We start from the raw sequence: 21517 nt of genomic DNA, 5'->3' as shown, positions 1-21517 counted from the left end.
TGAATAACCGAAGTTCTTCACTGTTTATCCTAATTTGAATGATTAGTTTTGTTTAAAAATTTCTATTAGTCTTGGGTCTTTAGAAAGGGTTGGGTAGTGAATCGACGTTTGAGGTCGTTAGACACTAATTAAGTGGGTGGGGGAGAACAAAGTTGTTCTGTTTGATCCAAGGATAAGCCTTGATGATCAAATTTGAAATTTAATTAAGTAGAAAATGATTTAAGATCCAAGGATAAGCCTTGATGATCTGGTTTTAAAATTAAGTGAATTTAAGTTTTAATAAAATTTTAAATATGTGTAAAGGAAAGTTTTAGTGTTTTGATGATATTAGTGGGTTTATGATTGCTGTTATGTTTTAGGTGATGGAGCTGGAACAACAGGATGATTTATGATTACTAACCATTTATTGTCATGCTACTAATTTTTATTTTTATTTTTCAATAAATATTTTTCAAACATGTTTTGTATATTACTGCAGAATTTTAGGAAAACGATCTTAGATCTTTTTATCAATCGTTATTGTATATTAATAATTTTGTTTAGCGCCTGAAATGATTTTGAAGATTAACTTCAAGGTTTATGTTTGCAAATGAAAATCTAAATTCATTGCCAGTAGTATTCTAAATATAAAAGTTTGTTCTGGTTTTTGCCTAACTATCATATAGCTATATGGCAAGTTTCTACTTTGTCGTATGTCGTCTCTGGTTCGAGGTCTTTTTCCAATTCCGGGTAGTTCTGTTATGGTTCGGAATATTGGCTCTGATCTATTGAGTCGTAGAGACATTTCGATTAAATTATTGTCGTATAACATTTTGTAAATGTTTTTGTCTAATTTCTAATCTATTTTGGTTAATTCTAAGCTATTAAGGTCTTGTTCGAGACTTATGGTCGCACCAGATGAGTTAGGACCGAGTTGGTTAACTCATAGAGTAATTTCGGATAGGGTACACCGTCTGCTCGTCACGCTATCTTATTTTCGGCCGGATAGATTCGTGCAACTTCTTAGTCTAATACCGATCCTAATCTTACTCTTATACTATCTAGTCTCAGGTTGTTTAACTAGTCTCTGCTAGGCTCAATAGATCTAGGGTATACTGGTCTATTGCGGTTGCTGAAGTGCTCGGGAGAGTCCAACTAATTTCTAAGTTAAATTCAAATCTCTCTGGTGCTGAAATTACAAGTAACTTCAGCACTTACAAATAAGTGGGTTGTTAGTTAGATGGATCATGATTGGTTAATATTAAATACTTTACATTGGTAAAATATCTAAATTATCCAATCATAAAATGTAGTTTAGATCAGGTTCCAAATCTTCACAATTTTGAGAAAAACTGGTTTGAAAATTTTGATTTTTGGTCTAGATTCGAGCAAATTAGTAGGATAGTTAGTAATTGCAATAACTTATTCAAGCTTAATTTAAGCCGTGAAAACTTAGTTTTAGTGAAGAAAAGGTAGTTTATGGATTTTAGCGCAATTTTGGGAATCAATAACTAGGAAATTCAAAAAATTACGCAAAAAATTTTCAAAAAAAAAATTGAAATTGTTTTCACTTTTTTTGTTTTTCTAGTCATTTTCTTCAAAAACTGTTTTCTAATTGACCTATTTTACTATGATTCTCAAATATGCCTCAATTCTTTTTTTCCCTTCAGATTTTTTTATCACGACATGCAGAAAAAAAACGAAATCAATTTGAGAAAACATTTTTTTAAGACTGTGGTCGGAACATTCTGTGCTACTTGCACAGTAACCGGCTATCCTTGTTTCATTTTGCATGCAGGGAAATTCAAAACTGTTCTCTCAAATAATCTAATAAAATTTCTATGCATTTCAGCAGGGGCGGATCTAGGGTTTTCTCGAGGGGTGGCGGATTTTCAAAAAAAATTCAAAAGTTTGACGACTTTTTTTTAGGTCGCACAAATTAATTTTCCGAGCTCTCCTGTAGCACTAAAAAGCCCTTGTTTTGGCCAAATTTTCTTCCGCCGACAAATTTTTGAAAAAACGGGTCAAAAAAGCCATTTTTGGGCACTTTTTGGGAAATTTTGACGTTTCCCTCAAAACTACTACATACCTCAGCGCGCGCTTCCCTTCAAAACTAGTACATATTGGCGCCACAGGCGCCTTTAGAAAAAAATTAGGGTCGATCGGCTAAAAATTAGGGTCGAAAAGCACCAAAGGGGGACCCATTAGGTCGGCAGGGGGTTCGAATCCCTGAGAGAAGCGTCCCCCCCCCCCCCTCAAATCCGCCCCTGCATTTCAGGGCTCTGACGAGTACTGTGGTTGGAAAGAGAGTCTGGATACTTGGATTTCTCCGAAGGACTCTGAACAGTACAGGGAGTACCAGAGTGTGCTCGGCCGGCCAGTGGCCATGAGGTGGTACACTATGGCCCCCATGGAGGAAGTGGCCGCTCTGGGTCACACATACGAAGTTGGTCAGACATAGAAAGCTCAGTTTATTACTCGTTTAGTACAAATAAAAAAATGAAAAATTAACCCGGCAAATCCAGCCGATAACTCTGATAGCAAAACGAGTTTTGATTCGTCAAATGAATTGAAAATAGAAACACTCTTGATAGAAAAATAGAAAATAGATTTAATTGCAAAAAACAAAGAGCCAGCTTCAAAATTTGAACATATTTTGCTTGCGTGGATGATCTTGAGTAAAACTGAATTATAAGATCATTGATTGTTTTTTAAACGAGAAAGATGCAATATATAAATTCATAATGCGCAAAAAATGGTAGCATTTTTTATCAAACATGGTAACTTCCAAAACTTCAAAAATAAAACTGAATTTTGTGATGAAAAAATTTAAATCTAGAGTAAATGTTAGATATTTCATTTGAAACCTGCCCACATGTAATACAGCAATGTCATCAAATCATTGATCAAAAATCACAAATGAGGCTTGTTTTACGTTTTACCTCTTTATGGATAATAACTGATTATATTAAGCTTTCATTGTCTGTCTCTTCAAAAATCAAAAATAATTGATAACAAATTATTAAAAATGGATAATTGATGTCATACCGCTACTGCAGTAGCAGTAATTGTCTATGTATGTACAACCAACCCATGGTGCTTACTTATTACTTTTATGGTATACTCAAGGTCATAGTGTGTGATGACATTGAGACTAAGTGATAGATCAGAGTTCGTAACACTGATCTAGCTCTCAGTAACCAATCCAAACAAAGGAAAACAAAAACCTAAATTCAATATTCCAAATACAGTATTGAATTAAAACTTGTTTTCAATCGATATCGCAACGCATATCACATGGCGCAGCCAGCAGGATTCGCAGCTCAAGATAACAGAACGGATATGGGAATTCCAGTATTTTGGGCGTCAGCGAATCTAGACCCTCCGTGGCAATTCAAAATTTGGTTCGAACAATTTCTCATGGCGGTTACGGTCAAAGAAAATGTGAACCCAGAGATTATATTGGAAGAACCAAAAGACATATTAGAGGAACCACCACCTCGCCCAGAAACACCCAGAGACGGAGAGAATGAAGATGCGAGGAACGCTAGGATTCTTAGAGATAAGCTAGCAATGGATAGAGTAGTATTGGAGAACGAAAAGAGAAAGACAAGAGGCCCACGAGTCGGACACAATGTTTTCTACAACGAAGTACAAAAGAAATTGGTGTCCAGATTATTTTTGTCTTTGGGTACAGAGGGAAAGAAAAGATTCCTACAAAAGAACCCGCATGCTGAAATATCAAAAATGACGTTCAGGGAAATAACAAACTTGGCAGAAATTTCGTTTTAAAAGGTGAAATGTGTAACATACGAAAGATACAAGCTATTTACGAGAATGCAAGGATCAGGAGAATCTCTAGAATCGTTTCACGCAGCGTTAACTGCACAAGCAGCCCGATCAGAACTGGGAGCATTGGACAATGAAATAGTCCGCAACCTGTTTATTTCAAAAATGAAAAACATGACATTGCAGGATACGCTGACATTCGAGACCCTAGACCCGGAAGAGGTTCTGAAAAGGGCTATAAAATTCGAACATAGCAAGTTAACCCCAATGGCGTTCCAAAAGACTAATGCGGCGGTTACAGGGGTATCAAGTAACAATTACACCTCGGGTGTGAGAATAAAACAAGAACCTGTAATGGCAGTTCAAAATTTGTCGGGGACAACAAAGACTCCAAACAGGAAGGAATCGAATAAAAGACAAAACAATAACAAGAAGCAAAACACGAAAACAAAACCATGTAATAGATGTGGAAGGACATTTGACCAAGGACATCTGAAAAATTGTCCAGCGATGGGGAAAACCTGTAAAAAACGTGGTAAACCCAATCATTTCGCAAAAATGTGCAGATCCCAACAAGTAAGCGAAGTTGCGGAAGACTCGGAAGGATCGGTAGAGGAATGCGATCAGATAAGTGAAAGTGTTGGGTCATGTAGTGAGTTTGAAGTTATGTCGATACAAACCTATCAACCGGAAAACGAGAGAGTTTCAAAATATGTGAAAGATCGAATCAATGAAATGAGGAACAATTCAAATGAAAAAATGATGCGAGTTCAGAAAATAGATTCGATTCGAGATCCAACATTGAAACGAGTAAAATCACTAAAGGCTATGGTACGAATAGATAACCAAATAATTCAATTAACAGTGGACAAGGGAAGTCCAGTTTCATTTCTCAATTGGGCGACAACGAAGGAAATTATGGAAAAATCAAACAAAGTAAGATTCATTCCGTCAGATAAACTGAATTTACAAACCAAATTCGTTGACTACAACAAACAACCGATCAGTATACTGGGAGCCCTAAAGACCAATCTGAGGTCAGCGGGCTGGGAGGTAAAAGGCGCCACCTTTCTGGTATCAGAACGAAAGACCAGATGTATCATGGGACTAGACTTGCAAGGACAAGTGGGAATAGTTACTGACAAAAATCAGCGCCAAAGGAACTCACCAGGTTTGACGTGCTCATGTGCGAGCAGTCAGAAGTTTGGAAAGAAAAATTTTTCACTCAATTTAAAAATTCATTTGAAAGACAAGGAATTTCGAAAAACCACATTGTAAGTTCAAAATTTAAATATCCATTATGTCCGATTCAAGAAAAGGGGAGAAGAATCCCAATTCACATACAAGATAAAGTCGAAAAAGAAATCGAGAAGTTGTTGACAGAAGGTCATATAACAAAACTTGATAAATGTACGAGTGATTGCTTTATCGCTCCGATTGTAATAACAGTAAAGAAAGACGACTCAATAAAAATGGCAATGGACGCGAAGCCAATCAATAGACAATTGTTCAAAAATAATTACCGAATGCCGAATGTAGATGAACTCATTGATGGGGTAAGCCAAATTGTGACTGAAAACAAAAAGGGTACTCTATATTTTTCGGTGTTAGATTTGAAGTATGCGTACAGTCAATTAAAATTGGCTGCTGATACAGCTAGACAATGCAACTTCAACATCGTTGGCGGGAAAGCAACCGGAACCTACAGATTTTTGACAGGGTTCTATGGTTTAGCAGATATGCCAGCTGAATTTCAAAAGGCCATGGGTAGAACTATCAACCACGCTAAAAACACGTTCTGTTTTCTGGATGACATACTCATTGTGTCAAAGGGAAGTGAAATTGAACATGGAAATTTGGTAGAAGCAGTATTAAAGAAATTGGATGCGGAAAATTTGGCATTGAAACTATCAAAGTGCGAATTTTTCAAACAAGAAGTGAATTGGTTAGGTCATCACCTCTCAGAAGCAAGGGTTAGACCAAAAATCACTAAAACGGAAGCTGTGGTAAATTTGAACCCGCCGAAATTGCTTAAACAGTTAAGGTCATTTTTGGAAAGTATAAATCACTTAGCTAAATTTATACCTAACGCAGCAAGCCTGACTGAAAAATTAAGACCACTATTGCCATATCAGTTCAAAATAGTTCACATTCCGGGGAGGGACATGGGCATAGTTGATTATTTATCGCGTGATCCTTTCAATGATCCCTGGCCCGAATCAGAATTAGACGAAAAGTTTGTAGTAGCGACAATAAACTCCTTTCATGAAGCGTTCGACTGCAGGAACAGTAGGTTTAAAGAACTGGGTCGCTCAACCGGAACGAAAACGTTCTAGAATGTTCTAGAAGGAATGCAAAGAAACAGTCATCAAGTAATGGTTGCTATAACAACCAAAACGGTCAAAAACGAACAAAGCTCGACCGGAACGAAAAAAAAACAGTTTTCACGACTGCAAAAACAGCTAAACACTGCAGCTCAACATAAACAGATCACTTTTTCGTCAAATCAAACAACAAACAGTCGGTCTCAAATAACTCAAAAATCGTAAAACAACCAGTACTAGAAATTCAAAAAAAACTGACTCAAGGAACGAGATGCCAGGAAACAGATCATACGATTGGTGGTTGGACTCACCACAAGAATGGCGAAACGAGGAAGCGTACAAGAAAAATCATCAGAGGTGGCCGGAAAAACAGAGATAGCTCCGACAGTGAAACACGGCAAGCATCACGGGTGAAACGGAAGCTCGAACCGGATCAACAAAGAGAAGCAGATCAAAGACTACTCTCATTCTGGCAACTAATAGGCGGAGAAGACAATATACGGGAAAATATAGAACTGGTGGCACACACACAAGAAGAAACCAATCGCATCGGCGGAAAGGAAACTAAGTGAGGTGCAGGTAATAGAAATGGACCTGACGACTACAGAAGAGGCGGAGAGTGAAGAAGAAGTGTGCTCAATAGAACCGCCGAAGAGACTGGGAAAAATAAAACTGCCGAAGCAGCAACAAGAAGAGACTCTGGACAATTCAGCAAAACTGTTCGACAAAAATCTACTAGCAGAATTAACCACCGAAGACACGTGGATGGACCGCCTTAGAAGAGTGATAGAAAGAGGGGACAAACAAGGCTTTGAACTAATGGGACCTTATACAAACCCGTTGTGGTCACAGATGGCAGTTCAGGACGATTGCATCTTGGTGAATAACCGGCTAGTAGTCCCCGTATAAGGACAGTGTGAATCTGGCAGAGGAGTGCCGTAGCTGTACCAGATATGGTAAGAAGGTAAAATATCTTATTTCAAAAAATGCGTCAAAACCACTGCCACTGCTCACGCAGCCGGGACAGGAAGTACAATTAGATTACGCGGGGCCCATAGAAAATCCAAAAGGAAAAAAAAATTTACCTCTTAGTAGCGATAGATCGATTCTCAAAATTTTCATCAATAAAGGTTACGAAATATACAAGTGGGAAGTGCACAGTAAAATTCTTGAGATCATATATCGACACACATGGGATTCCCGAATCAATTCGTTCGGACCAATTTTCAGGTTTTAAGGGGAAAACGCTAAAAAAATTCTGTTCGGATTTCAAAATCGAGCAAAAATTCTGTCCGGTGGGGGACCACCGAGGCTGTGGTTTGGTCGAACGTACAATCCAAACTATAAAAAGAAGACTGGGGGTGATGTGCTCGAAGAAAATTATAAATCAATCAATTATGTCTTAGTATTATAATGAGAGGTTTACGGTGGAACAAGCAGAAAACCATTCAAGTATCCCCATTTCAAGTGCATTTTGGCAGACTACCAAAAACAGAATTTAAAATTGTGAGGGATAGGTTTTTAAATAACTCTGACTATTTAGACAAACAACACTTGGAACGCTCAGCACTGACGGCTTCCCATTTGAAACGTAGAATTGACCAGTCGAGAGAGAACCTCAAAATAGTACGCAAGGGACAACTCAGCAGAGATACAAGCCCACTGCACAAGCAGCTGCTAACATCGGACAGAGATAAAGAAAGGGCTAAAGTTCTAAAGGAGTTGTTGGAGGCGAACGCCCGCTGGAACAACGAGAGAAGAGATGCGGCTAAAAACGATATCAGAAGATTAGTGGACGAGACTGGACTACTAAATCCCGATCTTCGAAAGGAGATGATTTATTCTTGGGAGAAAGGAATCAATTCTTGGGAGAAAGGAGATGATTTATTCTTGGGAGAATTATTCTTGGGAAAATCAATGTAAATCACCACCTAAAACAATACTCAGAAAGGACCCACTAAGAAAAAGCGGACAAGCACTAACCAAACAATTAAAAGGGAAAATCGCTTCCGAAACAGACTCAACGATCAAGACGTCTACAGGCTCTATCTATAGGAAATCGGATATTGCACAATCGAAAACGGTGCTGACACAAGAAAATCAGCGAAGCGCGAGTAAAAGTCCATCGGTGGAACCTACAAAAAAGTTTCAGAGGATCAGTTCCCCCGAATTACTCGAGGAGTTGGGATCAGATGAAGAACTACAATTAGAAATGGAGATCGCAGATACGAGGAATCCCATAGAGCGTTTTCAAAAAAGCCAAACAATAGTGAATTTAAAAGACATAGAAGCAGGGGGAGGTCTGAACTTGGCAATCAAAAGAGCAAAACCAAATTTGGCGGGCTCAAAATCAACTATAGAGGAAGGCGACACCAAGAAGTCGGAAAAAAAAAGTAAAAGAAAAGAAAAATCAAAACAAACAGCAACAGGGGACAAGCCAAACTGCGACGGCAGTCGACCCGGAACAGGAGCAATCCACGTCAAGGCCGGAAAAATTAGACAATAAAAATCAATCAAGCTCTACACCTAAATCAAAACAGCGGTCGAAATTGAAATGTATTGATTCCCAAACACCCCCAGAGGACATAATCGACAGATTCCACAATCGAAATTTAGCACCGTCCGAGTGGGAGAAATATGCAGACCAATTGCTAAAACGAGGAGCACAGCGAGTTGCAGACAAAATCAGAGGAAATCCACAACAAATTTCGGAAAAAGATACGATTTTCGAACCACCACAAGGATTCTCGGATGAGTCGAGTACTGAAGAGTCGGGTATCAGACGAAGCTCCAGGCAAACGAAAAACAAGGAACCGAAACGCTTTGGAGACCCGATAAAGCACTCAATTAAAGAGATATCAGAAAACCTAACAGGGGGAGCACTTCTGAAGAAAGCACTTCAGGAATATAGAAATCAATTAAGAGACTTCAAGGAACGAAGCGATAGACCAATGGAATCAAAAGTAAGACGACTTGAAAGACACCTCTTCATGCGAAAATTTGGGTATGCTACACTAGACGAAGGGGTTGAATGGAACCCGAGTTGGGAAATAGAGTTGGAAGAAAATTGAGAATTCTATAAACTAAACCGTCAAATAACCCAGAGACTTTCCTATGAACTGAGTATAGTGAACTTTTTTTAAAGAAATTATCCTACTTATGTTGTATAATTTATTTCTTTCACCGAGGGGGGTGTGTCATACCGCTACTGCAGTAGCACTAATTGTCTATGTATGTACAACCAATCTATGGCGCTTACTTATTACTTTTATGGTATACTGTGTCATAGTGTGTGATGACATTGAGACTAAGTGAGAGATCAGAGTTCGTAACACTGATCTAGCTCTCAGTAACCAATCCAAACAAAAGAAAACAAAAACCTAAATTCAATATTCCAAATACAGTATTGAATTACAACTTGTTTTCAATCGATATCGCAACGCATATCACATGGCGCAGTCAGCAGGATTCGCAGCTCAAGATAACAGAACGGATATGGGAATTCCGGTATTTTGGGCGTCAGCGAATCTAGACCCTCCGTGGAAATTCAAAATCTGGTTCGAACAATTTCTCATGGCGGTTACTATTTTATTTTCCCAATTTTTTTTATAAAAATATATTCAATTTACATGGATTTTATGAACAACCGATTAAATGGAAAATAATGATTTTTTGAAAAATAAAAAAATTTGATATAAATCCCCTAGAGCTCCATTCTCATGGTTAAATAGGTCATGAAAATCGATTATCTTATTCAAGTTTTTTGCCAATATATTGAATCAAAAACCAATTTTTTCTCATTAAACTTTAGTATAGGGTAGTTTTTTGGAACTGAATTTTGTCAAATGCATGATAAGCGTAGCAAATAAGTCCCCTGCAAGCAGGAAAAATGTTCCAACCACTATAGCTGAACCATTTACAGGCGAAAATGTCATTTAAGTTAATGATTATTCCTTCTTAATAGGAAATGTTGCTATATATTCGTGAAGTGATTCCTCGAGTTTTCGTCGTAACATGATAAGACTACGAAAAAAAATCAGCGAGTACTTTTCTATTAGGTGCTTTTTAGGATTTTTTTTTGTAAAAACTGATTAAACATATCATGCTAGTCGCTGCGAGTAGCACATAATTTTTCGACACGATAATTTTTGAGAACAAAATATGTTAAAACCAAACCAAAAGATGAATTTTTCACCGATTGAAAGGATCAACTGGACATGAGAAAATCAATTGGAGAACCATTTATGTACATCAAATTACAAAACAAGCAGTTTTTCTAGCGACTTCATAACATGACAAAAATGATATTCCTAGCTAAACTTTGGTCTGAAAAGCCATAATTTTGACCAAATGCTCACCAGTGTCTAACCGTTGTTTCTTTCCTAATTAAAATGATCAACTCGCCAGTTATAATAGTAGTTCTATCAGGCAACATCTTCTAAATCTATCAGGCAACCATTTAAAATCAGAAAAGAAAAACAGTTCTTGTTGAAGAATCTCAATGTGAACAATACAACTCTTGCTAAATTTTGGAAAAATAGCCAAAAATTCTGCCCAATTTTTTGCAAAACCATTCAAAATAGTTTTCAGTTGATCTGATCAATCCGCCAGTTATTACATTTATTGAGAAAATCTATTGAGCAGAAGTTTGCAAGTTCAAAATCAGAAATTAAGCAAACATCTCAAATCCTCTCAACACGAAGAAATCCGTTTTCAGCTAAATTTGGGTCTAAACATTCAAACCTTGTGAACACTGTTTCATCCATTTCTTACAAAAAAATCATTTTTCATTCTAAACAGTTCAATCCAGCTATGAAATTCTCAACCTGTCAATTATAACATGCTTTGAGTAGGTTCAAAATCACAAAAATTTAATTTTTGCCAAGTTTTCTCAACTTGACAAATTCTGCTTTCAGCTGATTTGGGATCAGGATCAGCTAAAAAAGTGACCCGTTTTTGGCAATACTTTTATCTTAAATTTTTAAGTTTGAAGTTATCTATTGCCAGTTAAATGATCACCAGCCAGTTATCACTTGCCTTGAGAACGTTTACTTAGGAACCATTCATATGTTTAAGGGTTGATGATAGTTCACACTCTTTTATAGGTGCTGAAGATTCTTTTTTTCGTTTTTTTTAGGAAAAGTCTGAAGATTTTTCGCCGTTTGATTTATGAATTCTTTTTAACTTCAGTTCACTTATAATATGAAAAGGAACGCAAGCTCTACTGTCTAACAGCAAAAATGTCAAGGGCACAAAAAAGTCAAGATCACAAAAAAAGTAATCGACTTTAGTTTTCAGATAAGAATTTAATTTTCAGTTTTCCCTGCGGAATAAGAAGTTTATCTATTGATTCAGTAGTCTCAAATTGGGTTAACTTAATCAAAAAACATCAATCATAATTTGTTCTAGACTTTCGAAAAATTTAAAGGGCATCTATTGTTTTTCTAAGAAATTCGAAAGTAATTTTTTCTTGTTTAATTGCGTTCATTGTCTCTTTTCCAACTGTCTGTCAGCTATGTTCAAAACCTGAAAAAATTGAAAACATAAATTTTTGAGCATAAAAATTGTCGCTTTAAAATAGCTTTGTGTTTGATTTTACCAAAACTCTGACAAGATTTTCACAAAATTAACAAATATTTTTTTGAATTGAAGCGATCAATTTATAACTAAGAAAATAAACGCATGCTTTGAGAGTATCATTTATAACATCAGTTATAGAATGCAATCAGTTGTAACAGGCAATCAGATTATCTATTAGGGTACCTTATCTATATTCAAAATGAAAAAAAAAATCTAATCTTCCAAGGCATCTAGTGATGAAGAGTTCAGCTTTCAGCTAATTTGAGGTGCGAATAGCCAAACCTTTTGACCAGAAAAATCTGAGAGCCACAAATCTTTCATCAATAGGTTTGCAAATTGAAATAACCGATCCGTGAGTGAAATGATCATTCCGCCATTTAAAACATGCTCAGAGAATATATTTTGAAGAACCATTTTGTTATAATAATTCTCGATTTCTTGTCTCTAACTCTGACCAAAACAAAATATTGATATTTTTTCAGGAAATGATCATCAAGTGCAGTGCCAACAACAAAGACTGCAATGAAAGTGTGATCATAAATGAAACTGTGTCACCAGACTACGGCAACTGTTTCTCGTTCACAAACTACGGGCCGGTCACTTCAAGTGGAAAAAACTATGGATTAAGCCTTTGGTTCAACCTTGAGGTATATGACACTTTGGGGTTGTTTACTCCGACTTCTGGACTGAAAATGTTTCTAACTCCGCCAGGATTGGTTGATCGCAATGGAGACATCTTCATAGATTTCGCAAGTGAGCTAAGTCTCCCGCCAGGATTCGAACACCTGGTTTCTGTTCAGCCAAGTAACATTCAGAAGTTGACATATCCTTTCAGTTTTTGTGAAAATTACGGCGAGGGTAGACTGCAAATGTACAACACACGTCTCGAATGTCTAATGGAATGCTTAGATTTGTAAGTTATTTGTATTTTGTAGTTTTTTTTTTCATTGTTATTTTTTAAATCGACTAAGCTAGTTTTTGCTATTCAACCGTCTGCATCTACATTTTGCCGTTAAAAAACCCTTATACAATCACCACTTATATCGACAAAATGAAAATTATCTCCTTGAAACTTTCGAATATACCGAATTGTTTGGATGGAAGTATGATTTTGTACTCAAACTCTGCTCATATTTAAAATACTGAGAGGTGAAAACTTAGCTGTAAGCAAAAGGATATTGTAAAGTCATTTTACAATATCCTACTATTCCGAGTCAAAATTTCTACAACTTTGTAATTTAATTTTGACCAATCATACCTCCTTCCAAAGCGTTCGGTATTAAATTCGAAAGTTTCAAAAATAGCAAAAACCAAGGGTAGATAAGTTTTTTCCCTGTTAAGCTATCAAGTTACCTTCAAAGCATAATCACTCATTCCTAGCTTGAAAGTGGAAGAATGTGGGTGCATCGACAACCTTCTGATCAAAGAGCACCCGCTGTGCAACATCAGTCAAATCAAAGCTCGAGCATGTGTTGACTATATAAACGAGAACACAAACCCGAACATCGCATGTGACTGCCCGAATGAATGCAGTGTTAAGTCGTTTGGCGTCCAGATTACTCAACTTGAGTGGCCAACAAACCGATCCATTGCGAGATTTGTGGCCAGTGTTTACCATGATCTAAATGGCTCCGCAGTTGACTATCTCATGACTGCAATTGATAAGTACTCAGATGATAAGAATGCGAACTCTCAAACCGCATTGACCCAGTTGAGGTCAACTTTCGGAAGTGTGACCGTGTACTTTCGTGACCTCTCTGAAACAGTTATAGTGGAGCGGTCAGTTTATAACTTCGTTCTGGTTATTTCGAACTTTGGCGGCCTTCTAGGACTTTATTTGGGAATCAGTGTTTTGACAGTTTTGGAGCTGGTCGATTTTGTATTCGATATGACGGAGTATCTCAGAATTCGAGGGAAGAAGCAATCATTTGAGAAGTATATGAATGAGAAAGAGGGAACTGCGGAGAAAGTATCGTCCATGGGCGAGAGTTCTATCAGGACCGCATCTAGTAGTTTGTCCGTGGGCAACGATTTCTCCGTCAGAAGAAGCAACTTCGGGTTCTTCAGTGATCCTGGCATGACCAAAAATAAATAGAATTGTACTGGTTTTGAAACAGTGGTGGTTATTGTTGTATCGCTAAAACGCTGTTATAAATGTCTAACTGTAGCATAAAATTATACGCTTTTAGCCCATAATTTAAACTTCTTCCCAATTTTAATCCTAAAATAACCCACGCTTTCCTTTAATTTTGTATTTATTGTCAAACTAAAATGTTCAGTTTTGAAAAAATGGATATCCATTTATTGCAGAAGTGATATATCATTTTGTAGCCCTTTTATTTATGTCGCATTCGTGTTGCCATTTTATTCGTGTTGTAGCAATTGGAGTTTCATGAGAAAAACTCTGTGGATATACTTAACAATCCCCCTATAGTATCTACAAATGAATTTTCACAAAAAAAATCAGCAAACTAGGACTGGTGAATTTTATTTGAAATTCAAAATTTCCTACTCTCTGATTGGTCAAAACTTCCTTCCTTATTATACAGTGTCACATAGCCAAAAACTAAAAAAAAAACAATTTGGAACTCGCTTAGAAGTCTGATCCCGTTGAAAACTTGTTTAGAAGTATGGCAATGAAAAATTCTGTAGATGCCATATAAAAGTCAGACAAATAAGTCTTTTGAGGGAGTTGTTTTTGCTGATTGCCTTCGGATTTGTTTTCTTTGACTAAATTTTATATTTACCTAAGAAAATATTTTTAAAAAGTAATGTATAATGTGATTGGTTTGGTAATACGCTTGTATTGTATTATAGTAAGTGCTTTTTGCTGTTTCTGAATTTTGCGAGTGAAGTGATTTTTTCATAATTATAAAAATTTGTAGAAAATCAGAGTAGTTAATCTGACTTAAGAAATTTTTAGCTTTCATTCACTTATCTAATTTCAAAAATATTTCATGTGGGCTAGCGGTGATGGAAAAAACAAAAGTTTCACCTTTAGTATCTGTTATTTTCAGAATTAAGTATTAAAAAACCTCAAAGTACGCAACTCCAGGCCATTACGATTAATATAGACCATACTGATACATGAAAATTTAGAAAAACTGCGAAATCGATGTCGATTATTATATATAAGCGTGAGTTCTACGGAAAAAAAATTGCTGTGCTACTTACTTCAATTCGTTTTCTGTCAACAATGCTACGAATTTGAGCAAAGAACAGTGAGCGATTGGAAACGTCTAGCGATTCTGATTAGTTCTGCGGTTTGCATCATTTGGTCTCTCCATCGTGAGAATACCCCCCCCCCCCCCGGGATGACCAAAAGTACTAGTCATACAATTTCCATATATGGAAAAATGCTAGTCATACACTTTTCATGCAATTCCATACGTACAGAAAATTGCATGAAAGGTCTATGATTAGTATTTTTTTCATATATGGAAATTGTATCACTAGCATTTTTCCATAAACCAAAAATATTGATTTTTTACATTTTAATTTCTCAAAATTTTTTGGTTGTGTTCGTAACCGAACACAAATGACATAAACCTTGATTACTCAAACGGTTTGGCCTTCTCGCATTGAAAATGCATTGGAAACAGCCTGATATGTGTTACTTCTGTCTCAGACAAACAATATAACGAAAGTAATGAACTTTTAAATTTTGGCAATAGTTTTCAAAGATGATTATTTCTAAAATTTGAATTTTTAAATTACCAAACATTGATCAAGGCATTCAAAAACATGTCATACAAAAGAACGAGGAGTTTTAAGCGTTTTTGAAAAAAGTTATGAAGAGAAAAGGAAAAAAATCCAATTTTAGTATATCCAGGACTACGTTATACACACAAAAAAATTAAATTTTGCATGCAAAAATTTTTTCAAAAAATGTTTGTTTGAATACGAAAATCAATTTGCGGTTGAAAAAAAACATGAAAAATTTTTGGGGGCAATTTCAAAAACTTTCGTAGTCGCCATCAAAAAAATGCTAGTCATACAATTTCCATATATGGAAATTGTATGACTGGTGTTTTTTTTCAGAAAACAAAAATAAAAAAGTCAAAGTTTTCTGTCGTAGCAGCCCAAAAAACGCTTAAATGCTTTGCCAGCAGTTGAATTGATTGTTCAAAGCTTTTTTTTCACAAAATTTTTTTTTTTTTAAATTCTAATCATACAATTTCCATATATGGAAATTGTATGGTTAGCATTTTTTTTTCATACCTTTTTTTCCTTTTATTTATGAAGAGACACCAATTTCGATACCAAAACAACTATAAAATACCTTTAAAATTCGATTAAACTCATTTTGCAAAAATGCATGAAATTTGTATGACTAGCATTTTTCCATAGACTAAGTGTATGAAATTGTATGATTAGCATTTTCGGTCTATGGAGGTCAACCCGGGCCGTTAGAAAAACTATAGGACGAAAAAACACAGTTTTGAATTTTACGGGCTAATTGATAAAAACAACTCCTTTAATTGTCAAAACTACGATAGAAACGATAAAGATTTATAAAAGTTGAGCAAGTTAACCATATATATATTTTAAAATCTTGAAAAATATAAATATTGATTAACCTAAATTCACGAATAAAAATCGATTATAATTGAGTATCATTATAAGTTTCCACAAAAGCGGAAAAAAAATGATTCTAAAAAATACTGATCTGTTTCCACGTTATTCAGATGCAAGTTTCAACGCACATGAAGTTTTCAACTAAAGTTAGATACTTGTTAATCAATTTAAATTAGTTTCTGCGCAACTTTGATTTTTTGTTACTTTTTATGTTACTCAAAAACTAACTTTTTTCCTTCCAACAATTGCCCCTTACAACCCTCCCCCATGTTGGCCCCTTTGCTTCCTTTGTACTCTTCCCCCGCCTTCCCCCGACTGAACCAAACCCCCCTCACCTCCCCAGGTGGGTCAGCTGGGTGAAGGGGGTGGTTGAACAAGGCCGGGGATGTCAGAGATGGTCAGGGGGGAGGGGGGGTGGTTCAGGTGGGTGGGGGCAAAAAGGCAAACGAGGTTGGGCTAGGGGTTGTAAGTGAGCAAAAGGGGCAAACGTTAAGCGGGAGAGGTTAACGGAATTTTTTGCAAACTGTTTTTTTTTTAATTTTAACAATTACCCTCTTAAAACTCCCCCCATGTTTGCCCCTTTGCCCTCTTTGTATCCTATCTCCCACCTGAACCAACCCCGCCCCCGCCTGAAACAACACTCTTCCCCCAACTGAACCAACTCCCCCTCCCCCACATGAACCCCAGCAACCAAACCTCCCACACCCATACTAACTGAACCGGATCAAGTGGAGGTTCCGGCAGGGAGTTGGTTCAGGTGCGGCGGGGGGGGGGGGGGGGGGTAATGGTTTGATGGTTCAGGTGGGGTGGTTCCGGTGGGAAGATGTCTCAAGTGGGCAGGTGGGGTTTTCTTGCAATTTGAGTTTAGGTTTAGAAAAGGAGTAGGCCGCAGCCAAATCGGGGGTACCCGTGCAAACCTCCATTTAATAATATAGGCCATTCAATTAATACAGCTAAAGCTAAGCACGGTACACTGTGCCGTGCAATTTCCCCCTCCACAAAAAATTACAAAGTAGATTTGAGATATGAATGTTGGGTATTTAGCACAAAGTTTGCACAGCAACAAAACAAATTTCAAAATGCTTGACAGATTAGAGTTTCGGTATACTCTTTTCAAAAACTTTCATGTTCCTCCTTGGTACTGGTGAAGTATCCATTTTGCCTTCTAAGATAGGGACTGAGAAGATCTGTCAATTGTCGTTTCCTCTACTGCTTTGATCGCATACTTGACTGGGCTGCCAAAAACTGAGTTTAGCGTTTGTTTCGTCCTGATGACCTCGATGTCACTGAAACATTGTCGTCTTAGTCGCCTTTCGGCGTTCGGAGTCTGACCAAATTGATTTTTTGAGCTCTCCCAAATCACTTATAAATACCCCATTTTGAAAAAAAAAAACAGGACAAAAAAGTCATTTTTAGGGATTTTTTGCAAAAGTTTGACCAAAAAATTGCGTCCTTTCGGCGGATGCTCTCCCCTCAAAGTTATTATATTTGGGCACCAAAGGTGCCTTTAAAAAACTTTGGGTTCGTCAGTCAAAAATCGGTGTCTCAAAAATAATACAAAGGGGGGACCTTTTGGGTAGTGAGTTATGACCTATTGGTTATACTCATAGAATAATTTCAGATAAGGTACACCGTCTGCTCGTCACGCTTATTTTCAGCCGGATAGATTCGTGCAACTTCTTAGTCTAATACCAAACTTAATCTTACTCTTATATCTCCTAGTCTCAATAGATCTAGTGTATACTGGTTTATGCGAGTTAGTTCTTGGAGTTTAAGCAGAAGGAGAACAACTGTAATCTAAGTTTTATTTAAATATTTAAATTGTTCTGGTGCTGAAACTACAAGTAGTTTCAGCACTTACCAATAAGTGTAAATGTTAGAGAAGGAATATGATTGGTTAGTTATAAATATTTTATAGTGGTATTCCATCATAAATATTTAGAACTGGTTCCAGTAGGCAGGGGGTCGAATCTCTGGGGGGGGGGGGGGGGAGGGAGGAGGGAGGGGTGCGTACGCTTTTCTTCCTTAATCCGGTGTTGGTAAAAAATTGCTGGAAAAAGTATTGCAGCTGCCTTTTAAGATGAGTTTGCATAACTCATACCCGCAGAAATTAATTTTTTACATGTTTTTATTGTAACTAGGCGTAAATAGACCCATAAATAAGTTATGAGTCTCGAACTTCTTTTGAGTCTGTAAAAACAATGCATTATTCACAATCTTTTATGAACTGCCGTTCTTGGTACTAGATAGATTCAATTCAATCGTTCTCCTCTTTCAGAAGTGAAACTATTTAATAAAAAAAGCCACACTTTTTGGCATTCTGTTAGATCGCGTACCAATACTATTCCTGCTCATTAGTATAAAAAACACTTTTGAATCCGGTTGGTATCTTGGATTGAGCTTACAGAAGTTGAAATAGTTCACGGTTAATAAACTTTTTTTTCAATTAATTTCAACATTCTTGATTGTATATTTCAACAAACAAAATTAATTGCAACAAATATGTTTCCTAAGCTTTAACTTCATTAACCCTAGCGTTAAATTTCAAGAACCAAGTTATTGATATAATGAATCAAGTAAGAGTAAACCTTCTCCGGTAAAAATACTCTTGGATAATACGAAAAATTGGTAGCCATCGCCGCCTTATAGCCATCACCACCTAGGCCTTCCCACGCGTCATCATAAGCAAAAAAAAATCAATTATTTCAAAAAAGGAATAGATTTTTTTCGCTGAAAGTGATATAAGAGGCCATTGGTTAGCAGGTGTGTTCTCAGCAGAGTTGTCGATCGCACACATCTGCTGTCAAAGTCCTTCCTCAATCAATTTAACGAATAAAATCAGTTAGCTCATGATTTGAATAGTTTTCGCTGAAACACGGGGGAGGCTTTTAGAAATCAGATATGTGCGTTTTAAGCCCTAAAACCAACTTATCTGATGACCAAAAGCCTTCCCCAATCAGTTTTTTAAATCAATTTGTGAATTAATTGGTTTTTTGCTAACAATGACGGAAAAGGCTATCAGACAGCTCATAATTGCTGTCCAAATGCCTGCTTATTGCTTGTAGCGAGAATAGATTCAGAAGGCCAAACAATGACACGAAATCTCAAATAGGAAAAAAGTTTCTTTCGCTTGAAAAAAAATCGAATATTGGTTTAAGAAATTCTAAATCAAAAACAACGCCGTCTCTCTTGGGTTGTCTATAGTAATTGAGCTTTTATTTGAGATAAAAATTGTCAGACTTGTTCTATGAAGTTTTACTATTTTTGTTCCGACTTTCGATACGAAAGTAACGGAATATTTGTGCTCGGGTTGGGTTTTTTTTCTTCAGACAAATTTCGACTTTTTAACTAACCATTGTTGACGGAATTTTTTATATCGTTCGAAAGCTATTGTTGTCCTGAGCTCAAATTTGAAAAAATATTTCACCTGTGATCGTTTTTCGTAAAGTTATGGGGGTTTAAAGATTGCAATTTTGGCCAATTTAGGACAATTAACGCGCGATATATTTCGCGCTATTAACGCGCAAGCCGAGAGTTAATCCGTCTTAAAATCGTTCCAAATTGGTTGAAAGAAGCTTAATTGCCATAATTGATTCGTTACAAGGAGAGAAATCTATCCTTTTATATTTTATATGGCGTGTTGGGAGATGATTTTCATTAAAAAAAAATTCAAATTTTAGAAAAAAAATTTTCATTTTATTGTTCCGACTTTCGATACGAAAGTAACGGAATATTTGTGCTCGGGGTGGGTTTTTTTTTCTTCAGACAAATTTCGACTTTTTAACTAGCCATTTTTGACGGAATTTTTTTATATCATTCGAAAGCTATTGTTGTCCTGAGCTTAAATTAGAAAAGATATTTCACTTGTGATCATTTTTCGTAAAGCTATGAGGGTTTAAAGATTGGCATTTTGGCCATTATGACCAATTTGGGACAATTAACGCGCAATATAATTCGCGCTATTAACGCGTAATAAGCGGAGATTTAATCCGTCTTAGAAATCGCTCCAAATTGGTTGAACGAAGCTTATTTGCCATAATTTATTTGTTACAAGGAACGAAATCTATCTTTTTGTACTTTATATGGCGTGTGGGGGGATGATTTTCATAAAAAGTTTTAAATTTTAGAAAAAAAAATTTTCATTTTACTTTTTTTCAATTAATTTTTTTATGTTATTACTGCTGCTCCATAAACCTTAAAAAGGCAGTCGGAACATTCAGGGCTCAGCCCTGAAGCCCTGATACGAGCAGTCTTGTTTTATTTCATTTATTTTTTAAATGTTATTACTGCTCCATAAAACCTTAAAAGGCAGTCGGAACATTCAGGAATTTGTCTCCCACCGCTCTCGGATAAAGCTTGTCCCACTACTTTTGTACCCCATATTAGCTTTTTGTCAAAATGTTATACCAAGTCCCCATACGCTATGACATAGTCAATCTTTTGTTGAGAAAGCGTTACCAAAAAAAAAAGAAAAACGCTGCTTTGAGTGTTAGATAAATTAAGAAGAGAATAGCTAAAAATTGAAAAAAAACAAGCGATAAAAAGACTGCTTGTGAAAGAGCAAATCCCCAAAAGTTGCCTTTTCCCCTCAACTGCTATCGAATACTTGTTCGTTAAAAAACTTTAATTTGCACAACATCAAATCACTAGTACAAAAATTGAGCAGTACAAAATTAAAACAACCAATTGCGTAGCCTGAGTGAATTTAGCAGCAAGTTTGCAGAGCGGAATAAATTGACACACATGAGTAACTCCGTTACGCTTTCAGAATCAAAAACATTTTCTTTACTTCGTGCATAATAAGATCCTGAGCAAGATCAGATGATATTGGCAAATTTCGAACTCCCAGAGTTTTGCGAAAAACTAATGGACTAATTAAAAACAAACTTGAAAATCACTAAAAATGATGGGGAGAGACATTCAAAAACAGATATGTGCGTATTAGATCATGAAACGCACAAGTGTGCTGTCAAAAGCTTTCCACTGCCTTTTCTATAAAAGAGTTTCAATTTAAGCAGATGTTTTTTGCTGAAAATGATAGGAGAAGGTTTTTAGATGGCAGGCATGTGCGTTTTAGTGCCTCAAACTCTTGCATCAGCTGTTCAAAAGCCTGCGTAAAACTTGCAGGGAGATGGGAGTCAGAAGGCCAAAAATGACACGGGAGCAAAAACTTCGCGCAAAGGCAAATTAAAAGTTGTCAGAAAAAATTGCAAGTTGGTAAACACTATCCTCCTAGCTTGTAAGAAGTTGTTGTGTTTCGAATGGAC

At 36.5% G+C, this 21517-nt stretch overlaps 3 protein-coding genes across 3 annotated transcripts in view; 1 reads left to right on the top strand and 2 right to left on the bottom strand.

Moving 5' to 3' along the window:
* Positions 1–14127, top strand: part of LOC134841715 (uncharacterized) — a 38041-nt gene extending 23914 nt beyond the window's left edge. The window contains exons 5-7 of the mRNA XM_063857749.1: positions 2258–2425; positions 12155–12585; positions 13053–14127. Of these exons, the coding sequence (XP_063713819.1) occupies positions 2258–2425; positions 12155–12585; positions 13053–13767 (1314 nt within the window). The 3' untranslated portion in view covers positions 13768–14127. The remainder of the gene's footprint in view (positions 1–2257; positions 2426–12154; positions 12586–13052) is intronic.
* The window catches only part of LOC134842597 (Golgi SNAP receptor complex member 1-like), a 290244-nt gene that overhangs the window by 213594 nt on the left and 55133 nt on the right, over positions 1–21517 (bottom strand). The window lies entirely within an intron of this gene.
* LOC134842596 (spermatogenesis-associated protein 7 homolog) overlaps positions 1–21517 on the bottom strand; it is a 532288-nt gene that overhangs the window by 455642 nt on the left and 55129 nt on the right. The gene's annotated exons all lie outside the window — the stretch shown is intronic.

This window comes from Symsagittifera roscoffensis, chromosome 3, assembly GCF_963678635.1.
Source record: "Symsagittifera roscoffensis chromosome 3, txSymRosc1.1, whole genome shotgun sequence".
NCBI classification, from domain to species: Eukaryota; Metazoa; Xenacoelomorpha; order Acoela; family Convolutidae; genus Symsagittifera; species Symsagittifera roscoffensis.
The sequence above is the reverse complement of the archived record's forward strand: the minus strand, read 5'-3'. Positions and strand labels throughout refer to the sequence as shown.